We start from the raw sequence: 9,367 nt of genomic DNA on the forward strand, positions 1-9,367 counted from the left end.
ATTTGCCATGATATATGAACACAATTTTAGTGTTTATATTTTTTTATATACTTTATAACCAATAATTTGTACTAATTGTATATTCATGTTGATTCAAATTTTAATTTATATGAAATAATACATATATATATATATATATATATATACATATATATGTATGTATGTATAATTATATAGTTAATAATTATTGTAATTAGCAGGATACTATTAGATACTTAAAGAAAACTATCACTGTTACTTAAAAAAAAAAAAATTAATTGAGCACTAATGTACTTTACAAGATATAATCTTGAGTCATTTTATCTTTATAAATATATTAAAGATAGATTTTGTTTTTTATTTGAAAAAATATTTTATTGCAATTATTTTTTTTATGTGAAATAAAAGATATTACTTAATTCATAATATTAAAACATTCCACATATTTATAGAATTCAACAAATATAAAAATCATATTTAATATTATTTCTTTTTTTTTTTTTTTCAATTCTGTACATATATAATATTTATTATACAGATTTTATTAATATAATGTTAGAAATAATTTCTTTTAGATTCTACTTAAAAATGTATTCTTTTGAAATACATTTTGTAATTATATATATATATATTTTTCAATTATATAAATTTCTTGTTGTTTAATTTGATGTGTAATTATATCTTTAAAAATATACAAAATATATTTCTTTATACATAATCATAAACACATATCTTCAGAATAGCAAAATATTTACATTTTTTAAACAATTCTTTTTTACAATTATATATCTAAAAAAATTTAACACCTTGATTATCATCAAATAAAATTAACTCAGCTTTTTTATTCGTTTCCAATGTTTTAAGTGCTCTAATTAATATTTCTGTATCAAGTCCATAAAATTCTAAAAATAAAAAATATATATTTTAAATAAAATAATCTTAACATATGTAAATAAAAGTTTTAAAATAACATACCTTGATCAATTGTGTCTTCTCCTTGTGTTAACTCAAATAAAGTACATACAGAACCACAAAATCCATTTTCTTGTGCCCAATTATAAATAATTTCACCCCATTCTTCTAAAGTATGCCAATAAATTAGCCATCTTTGTTTTGTTTTATCTAATGGACTTGCATTTCCTGATTTTGCTAATTCTTCCAATAATAATAAAACAGCTTCTGATGATAACTTTCCTATAGATATATTTAGGAATAAATATGTATAATATAAAATTTCATATAATAATAATTATTATTATTATAAAAAAGGATACGATTTATTGCAGTATTATTAAATAATGGGCTTGAATGTATTTCTCTTACATCAATAATAGCTTGTTTTGTAACACGATAATATTCTAATATTAAACTTTTCCATGCTGATAATTGCTTAGCCCTAGTATCTGAATGAGGTTGAAGACTGAAAAATAATTTAGATTTAAATCATAAATCAAAGAATGAAATTAATATAACCTATTAATACTTACGTAAAAAAGGGAGGAAAACTATATTGCCATGGCCATTCAATTTCTGCCATTATTATTGAAGAATAAAAATACAAATATAAATCATATACTGATAAAAATAATTATATTTTTGAAATATTTATGAAAGTTTTGATAATAGAAAAAGTACTTATCCTAAAGTTTTGATAACAGGAAAATACATTTAAAGCATGACATCTATAGTATAATGTATATAAACTAGTTGAATGATTGATTCGATATTATGCTATAATTGTTTATTTAAAATCAAAAGTAAAGAGAAAAACTTTAATCTATAAAATAATTTATAAAATAAAAATTGTAAATATAAAAAAACATTTATTAAAAAGCAAATGATAATCAATGAAGTCATCATATTTTAATAATATTTTAAATTAATAATTAATAATCAAATCATTAGTCATTATGCAAATAGTATTTTATTAAATATTATTTATTAAATAATTCATACAAATAGTATAAATTTACATTAAAATTATATTAAATTGATTATAAAATACATTTTTTAAAATCGATTATAAAGTACATTTTTAAAAATTGATATAAAATTATTAACCTATACTAATAATATTTTACATTATAAAAATTATAAAATTATTAAAATATTCATTGATTTTACATAATTATTGCAAAATATTTAAATTTTTATAAATAATTATATATTGATTTTGGTAATATATTCCTTCAGTTTCAAAATCTCTATATGGTCTTAAACTAGAAAATGGATTTTGTTCAAAATATGTACACTTTATATAATTATTTAAAACTTCATTAAGTCTGATTTGTTCTTTTTCTGCTTCTGTTAAAGTATAAGATGTTAGAATCAATGGACAATTTTGTTCAGCTATAATTTTCAAAGATTGCCTCCATGTATAATTTTCAGATTTAAAATCTTCATATTCATGTATTCCTGCATTATATCCAATAATAAAATTTGGTTTCATATATGAATCACTATTTGCATAACTCTCATAAAGTGTATCATATATTTGAATTGATAATTGTTTGTTATTATATTGACAATTTTTACATAGATTCATTGATATAGAACCTATAGATAATTCAGGTCCTATTAAAATAATTTTTGCCATTGTTGTGCATGGTAACCAATGTAAAAGAATTTCCCAAAGTTCTATACCATTGATATCTATCACATTGGCTGCAATAATATGAATAATGATATTATTATTTTTCAAAAAATATTGTAATTTTTGTATTGCATAAAGGAATGTTAAAGGTCGTGTAAGATATTCTGTATTAATTATCATTTCTTCTACCATTGATATTTGTAAATCTTTTTGTGGTTCAATATAATAATCTATAAAATTTTTTATGTTTTGAGGTAAATTTATATGATTTGTATGATGTGGTATTTTTATTCTTGGTATTTTTTTATTATATGTTATTGAGATTATATCTAAATTAAAGCATAACTTTATAAGATTACAAAATTTTTTATGTATTATATTATCCTTGTGCTTTATGCAAAAACTGATATTTGGACAATTTGAACAATCTTCAAGAATCTTTATATTTCGATCATGACATGTAATACAGGATCTAGGAAATTTGAACATTTGTTCTTCATAGTATTCTAATTTTCTATCAAGCTTTATTGCTACAAGTAACATAAAATTCATTTTCATTTGAGTCCAAGTTTTTAAATCAACATTTTGTTTAATATTTAAAGTCATTGATATTGTATTGTCTTTTAAAACACTACATATTGCATTGCATAAATCTTTATGTTGTGACCAATGTATTTTTTGATGTTCTTTGGAACAATAAGAAATCATACTACAATTACCACATCTCTTTAAAGAGATTTCTTTGCCAAATCTTTTACAAATATGACATACATTTGCATAAAAAAAATAGTTATATTTAAGTACCATTATATATACAATTTTTAAAAAATTTAAAAATATATAAAAGTTTATAAATATGTAATATAAAATTTTTAAATGTTATAAAAATTGTGCTTTTTTTATAATATGATGCATACGATTAAATATTTCAAACAAATTTTCCTTCATAATCATTTCAAGTTATTTTAATTATTATATAATAAATATATTTTTAATAATTGATATATTGCAATTTGTATCAAAATTATCTAAGATTCATAATCTTTCTAAATTATTTATTATATTTAATTATTATTTCTAAAATAATTATTTTAAAAATATTGTATATTATAAATATTTGTAAAAAAATACTGATAGTTCGTACAACACATATTTTTGAATAAAAATTATAATTACACACATACAATTATATCAAAACAAGTAATTAATATTACCACAGATAATGAACAGGATAGATCATATATCTTGTGGAACTTTATTTTCCATACTCTGAAATATCGATTGTACAAAAGATCAATGTTCTTGGTATATTTTTTATGATTTAAAATAATTACTCAGTCATAAACTATTTTTTTTTTTTATTAAAAAAATTTTAAACGTTTTGGTGTATAAATAATCGAAAATTTTATATTTGCCAAATTTATTTATTATAATTTGTAGAATAAACATAGACAAATGAAGCAAATAAGAAAAAAGCAAAAATAAAGCAAAATTAATACTATCTCTTGAATAATAAAAATTTAATAAGTATTTAACTAAGAGCTCCATCTCTTTAAAAAATGCTGAAACTTAAATATCTGTATTAATCAAAAGATGGCACTAAAAGTCAATTCTTATTTTATTACTTTATTATTGTCCTTTTTTCAGTACTTATTATCCTTATCTACATTAGTTTCTTTCGCGACACTCTAGAGATGGCGCTGATTCTCTAATTTTTACTCTATCTCTATTTTTTTCTACTATTTATCTATATTTGCAAATCGTAATAAATATAAATCGTGGCAGTCTAGATTAAAAAAGGTGTTTTTAATAGAAAAAAAAACGATTTCTATTTTTATGTCATATAATATATAATATATATATTTTTATATTTTTTATTCCTATTATTTAAATAAAATTAATAAATTTTATTTTTAAATTATATTAAAGTTATAGGATAAATTATAATTTCTTTTGATGTAGTTAATAAATTCAGATATGTGAATTATGTATAATTCAATATAATATTAAATATAAAAGAATGCAGAAATATATTATGTAATATATATATATTTATTATATATATATATATATATAAATCCAAAAAAATATATAGTAAATTAAATAAGTTAATAGTATATAGGGATTTTAAAAATTATATAAATTAAATATATTAAAGAATATATTTTATATAAGAACATATTTATAAATTAATATAAATTTGAAATTTTTGAATTTTTATTAAGATTATTTATTAAAATCATACATGAAATTATAAAAATAAAGATAGGACAATGAATTAAAAGTAAAAAGTATATCCTTTAAAAATCGTCCTCGAGTATCGATAAATACTATAATACTAGGGATTTTTGGAAAGGCAAGATTGTAATTGTAGTTAAACTTCGATACAAAACAGTATTGCCATCTATAATACGAAACTTATACTTTGTGTGTACTTAAATATTTACCGTTTGCTTTTAGATATTTATTAATCGGAAAACTTAAGATAAAATTTAACAAAATGCAGTTTCTGTGAATTAAACACAAAAAAATATATATTACAGTATTGCCATATTTATAGTATAAGGTATATTAATAAAATTAATTTTTTAACCTTAAAATCATTTTGTTCAATAATAAATATCATAAATATTATATCATATTTGACAATATAATTTCTAAAATTTATATAAGAAATATTCCGGATAATATATAATACATAAAATATATTATAGAATATTATTAACTTTTTTTAAAACTAATAAAATATTTAAATGTCTTTAACGTTTACCTAAAATGAGGTTATCAAAGAAATAATAATACTTTGAACAATCATAATAATTCTTTTATTGTTTTTAAATATTCTAATTTTAATAAATAAAAATGTATTTTTATTTATTTGTTATAGTTTTTATTATTATTATATACTTTATCGAATTATTTTTTATAGAATTGAAAATATGATTACTTTAAGAGGAAAATTGAAAAAAGATAGTGATATAACAAACTCAAAAAATAAAGATTATAATAAACGTGTTTCTGTTCGTGACAAGTTATTAATCAAAGAGGTATAGTGATATAATAATGTATGTCTCAAATGTTTTAAATTAATAATTACTAAATAAATTGTAATTTTGTCAAAATCTTTTGTTTCTTTCATTTATTTAGGTTCAGGAAATGGAACAAACCTTACCTACTACATGTCAAGTAAAATTTCATGATCCTCATTGTTTACATGAATTTACTCTTTTGATTGTTCCTGATGAAGGATATTGGACTGGAGGAAGATTTCAATTTCAAATATATATACCTGAAGAATATAATATGGCTGTAAATATATTATCATTTATAATTTAATATAAATCAGTGTAATATTATCAAAATTTTTTTAGCCACCAAAAGTTAAATGTTTAACAAAGTTATGGCATCCTAATATAAATGAAGATGGTAATGTATGTCTTTCAATTTTAAGACAAAGTAGTATAGATGAGATGGGATGGGCACCAACTCGTAAGCTTAAGGATGTTGTGTGGGGTTTGAATTCTCTTTTCACTGTAAGTCTTAAAAAAATTGAATATATTGAATACATTCTTTAAGATTAAATTAATTAATCGTATTTTTTCCAGGATCTTTTAAATTTTGATGATCCTTTAAACAGAGAAGCAGCTGATTTGTTTATAAAAGATAAAGAATCCTTTCGAAGTAAGGTTAAAGATTATGTTATGCAATATGCAAAAAGATGATTTAGAAGTGGATAATATTATAAAAATATATAATTGTATATTTATGGAATTTAGATTTTTATTTTGATGAAAATTTCAAATTTGATTAAAAAATACTTTTTCAAATGGATGTCAACCAATTATTTAATTAACATATGCTAGTAATCTTCTTATTTTAAGGAGATTATTTGTTATTTTTTATTTTCTTAATCGTATATACAGCTTTTGAATATTATGATACTTCATTGCAAAAATTTTAAATTTACTTAATTAATGATACAGGAAATAAGAGGAAAGAGTATGTCATGTGTATAATATACTTATCCTTTTTATAGAATGTTGTAATGATAACAGATCATAATTTGTAAATAAAGTCGATATTTAATAATAAAGCTTTTTTTAAATTTTTTGGTATTTATTGGTGATTTTATTAGAATATAATTATCATTTTTGTACAATTTTAAAGAATTTGATTTGTACCTTGATTTATTGAAACATGATTTATCTTACGTTATATTCTAATATTAATCGATTTTTTTTTCTTACTCGTAGATCTTTCTAGTATCATATGAGCAGACGGTAATATTTCGTTAAAATAATTAAACGTAACAAATAAATAATAACAAAAAAGAGAACAAGGAAAGAAGATTCTTATATTTCGATACTCTCCTCTTTCTTATTTTTAATTATTCTTTCTGACTAGATGCGTGCATTTTACAGTCACGTAAAGAAAATTGGAAAATCATATTTAGTAATAAGTTATTTGTTAAAACGTGGTGAGCAGTTCTTCTTGTATGCTATTCGATCTAATGAGTTTTTGAGAGGAACCTAACAGACTTTCACTTGCTAGGCTTTGGTTTTGAGATGCTATGTTTAATTTTTCTTCGTGATATTGTTCGTTATATTCTTTCAGTCTGTTACCTAAAAATACGGCTCTTTCGCGTTTTTTAATCATAAAATCTGATGGTTGCAGCCACCTGTGTTCATGACACTCTTCTACCAATGGTCTTTTACTGGAAATAAAAATAAAATAAATAAAAATTCTGTTCCACATGTAAGAAGAAATAAAACATTGAATACAAACCTGGGTGCTCGTTTAAATACCAACATAAGGAATCTGGTTGCCTCTTGACTCAATTCTTTATATAAATATTCAAATCGATATCTCACAAATAGGATATTTTGTCTAGTTTCATCGGGATCTTTACCACGGAACGGTGAAATACCGGAAAGGAGTATGTACATTAGTACACCAACCATCCAAATGTCTGTCTGAGGATGAGCCGGTTCCTCATTGTATACTTCCGGTGCCCTATATTCTGGATGACCAGCCTTTGGTACTAATGTGCCCAATTTACTAACAAGTCGGGCAGAACCCATATCAACTAATTTGACTTGGACAGATCTAACATTGGACATCACTATATTATCAGGTTGAATATCAAGATGACTATATCCTCGCCAATGAAGGTATTGCAAACCGTCTAGGATCTGTGTAATAGCAACGGCTACACAATTTTCCGTGTATTCGTGTCTGCTTGAGAAATACGTAAGAATATCAGCACCCTGAAGTTTTTCTAAGATGAAGACCGCGATTGGAGAACCTTGCGCTTTGTATGCCGCCTCGAGCATCGCTATCCTCTCGTGTCTCAATGAACGAAGAGCTTCAAACTCCCTGTTCACTTGTTTCTCCGTTTCCGTTTTCAATTCCAAAATCTTTGCGACTATTATACGATCTGTACTCTTTTCAACACCTTTTACCACAACTGAGAACTGGCCTCTGTAAATCTCGGAGATGAAGCTATATTTGCTCGAGAAATTCGTATCGGTCGACCATTCGATAGGATGTTCCTCGATCGAATAATCCATGTGTGGTTTGTCCTCGTCCAACACTATTTCTTGACCCGATTCGGTCAATTCTTGAAGATGCTTCATAGCTTGAGTGATTTGAACCTTTGGACAACCCGGTAATCTAGTTTTGATCAGTTTCGATGGGATACCTTTCTCGCTCCAACCGATACGATTTCGCGCCGCTAAACGGAAGTTATACGTTGTATCCGCTTTTAAGTTTCTTATCAGATAGAATTCGTGATCGATATTCGATGCTACGTCTATCCAATCGATCGAGTCACCTTCTTTGTATTGCAGATAGTAGCATAACACTGGAGAATTGCCATCGTGCTTAGGTTGTTTCCATCGTATAAGTATTTCAGTATCTGAGACATCGACAAGCTGAAACGTTTATCAAATTCAATTTATCAACCTTCGTTCCATTTATATATCTTTATTGCTAATTTTTCGATCTGTTGATAAGTTTAATAATGCAAATACTTTACGTACCTCAGGAGAATCAGGACCTGAAGGAACAAAAGCTTCTACTATTCTTGTTCTGACTACAGTCTGCCCTAAAGAATTTCTCGCAACAACCTTGTAACTACCCACATCGTGTTCCTTTGTTGGATTGAAACTAAGTATAGATCTGCCGTCTTGATCTTCGATGATCTTTATTCGATTCGTCTCCTGAACCATCATGTCGTTCTTGTACCATTGAATCAATGGTTTGGGACTTCCTACAGCTAGACAAGCCAATTGGGCAGGCTTGCCCTCCTCGATAGGTTTAACCTGTGGTTTTTCACGGAAGAATGGTAAATGTCCCTCCTTCTTCGACTCCAACATTGCCTCTGCTTCTGCATAACTGTCCAATCGTGTTCCCAATTCGTGCTTCAAACGTCTCAGAGTGAAATTATCCGCTGAACCGTATCTATTGATCCTTGCTCTCCTCTCATCGTCGATTTCTTCGTCCATGATATCCGTGAAACGACGACGTTCTCGTATAATAGGAGTCTAAATATTATATATATATATATATTAAAAATAGTTAAAAAAAGTATACATTCTCAAATTTGAACCAATAGTTTCGAATTTACCCTCCAATCGAAGTTCTCATCGGTGATGGTACGAGAAAATCCAGGACTACGATTGCAAGCAACTTTCATGTATTCGCGTAGACGTACAGGGAAGTCCGTGTCACGAAGTTGAAGAAGATAAGTGTCTGGTCCATTTTGATAACTTAAAATAAAAAAAAAAAAAAAAA

General features: G+C 24.4%; 5 protein-coding genes across 13 annotated transcripts in view; 2 read left to right on the forward strand and 3 right to left on the reverse strand.

Moving 5' to 3' along the window:
- LOC102675002 (excitatory amino acid transporter 3) overlaps positions 1–253 on the forward strand; it is a 5,293-nt gene extending 5,040 nt beyond the window's left edge. For both annotated transcript variants that reach the window (XM_006613916.2, XM_031509605.1), the window contains one exon: positions 1–253. The gene's annotated coding sequence lies outside the window, so the exon portion shown is untranslated.
- A 401-nt stretch (positions 254–654) lies between these two features.
- LOC102674872 (vacuolar protein-sorting-associated protein 25) lies at positions 655–1,733 on the reverse strand. The gene is made up of 4 exons (XM_006613915.2): positions 1,467–1,733; positions 1,254–1,399; positions 955–1,173; positions 655–881 (listed from the first exon to the last, which is right to left on the reverse strand). Exons 1-4 carry the CDS (start codon positions 1,514–1,516, stop codon positions 769–771), a joined length of 528 nt encoding a protein of 175 aa, XP_006613978.1. The 5' UTR covers positions 1,517–1,733; the 3' UTR covers positions 655–768.
- Positions 1,734–2,074: 341 nt separating this feature from the next.
- Positions 2,075–3,425, reverse strand: LOC116185366. Its single transcript, XM_031509612.1, has one exon. It carries the CDS (start codon positions 3,377–3,379, stop codon positions 2,108–2,110), a length of 1,272 nt encoding a protein of 423 aa, XP_031365472.1. The 5' UTR covers positions 3,380–3,425; the 3' UTR covers positions 2,075–2,107.
- A 1,523-nt stretch (positions 3,426–4,948) lies between these two features.
- Positions 4,949–6,680, forward strand: LOC102674738 (NEDD8-conjugating enzyme UBE2F-like). Its single transcript, XM_006613914.2, has 5 exons — positions 4,949–5,138; positions 5,502–5,619; positions 5,720–5,881; positions 5,944–6,105; positions 6,178–6,680. The coding sequence occupies exons 2-5, from the start codon at positions 5,512–5,514 to the stop codon at positions 6,292–6,294; spliced, it is 549 nt and encodes a 182-aa protein (XP_006613977.1). The 5' UTR covers positions 4,949–5,138; positions 5,502–5,511; the 3' UTR covers positions 6,295–6,680.
- LOC102674251 (obscurin) overlaps positions 6,678–9,367 on the reverse strand; it is a 44,154-nt gene continuing 41,464 nt past the window's right edge. For all 8 annotated transcript variants that reach the window (XM_006613912.2, XM_006613911.2, XM_031509617.1 and 5 more), the window contains 4 exons: positions 9,201–9,342; positions 8,614–9,117; positions 7,358–8,505; positions 6,678–7,286 (listed from right to left, as the gene is read on the reverse strand). In XM_006613912.2, the coding sequence (XP_006613975.1) occupies positions 7,040–7,286; positions 7,358–8,505; positions 8,614–9,117; positions 9,201–9,342 (2,041 nt within the window). In that variant the 3' untranslated portion in view covers positions 6,678–7,039. The remainder of the gene's footprint in view (positions 7,287–7,357; positions 8,506–8,613; positions 9,118–9,200; positions 9,343–9,367) is intronic.

Source organism: Apis dorsata, unplaced genomic scaffold, assembly GCF_000469605.1.
Source record: "Apis dorsata unplaced genomic scaffold, Apis dorsata 1.3 scaffold_165, whole genome shotgun sequence".
NCBI lineage: Eukaryota > Metazoa > Arthropoda > Insecta > Hymenoptera > Apidae > Apis > Apis dorsata.

Coding starts and splice junctions, on each gene's coding strand:
- LOC102674872 (XM_006613915.2), bottom strand. CDS start 1,516: ATGGCAGAAATTGAATGGCCATGGCAATATAGTTTTCCTCCCTTTTTT. Junction 1,174..1,253: donor TAATAATACTGCAATAAATC/GTATCCTTTTTT, acceptor ATATATCTATAG/GAAAGTTATCATCAGAAGCT. Junction 882..954: donor AGAAGACACAATTGATCAAG/GTATGTTATTTT, acceptor TTTTATTTTTAG/AATTTTATGGACTTGATACA.
- LOC116185366 (XM_031509612.1), bottom strand. CDS start 3,379: ATGGTACTTAAATATAACTATTTTTTTTATGCAAATGTATGTCATATT.
- LOC102674738 (XM_006613914.2), top strand. CDS start 5,512: ATGATTACTTTAAGAGGAAAATTGAAAAAAGATAGTGATATAACAAAC. Junction 5,882..5,943: donor CTGAAGAATATAATATGGCT/GTAAATATATTA, acceptor AAATTTTTTTAG/CCACCAAAAGTTAAATGTTT. Junction 6,106..6,177: donor GTTTGAATTCTCTTTTCACT/GTAAGTCTTAAA, acceptor TATTTTTTCCAG/GATCTTTTAAATTTTGATGA.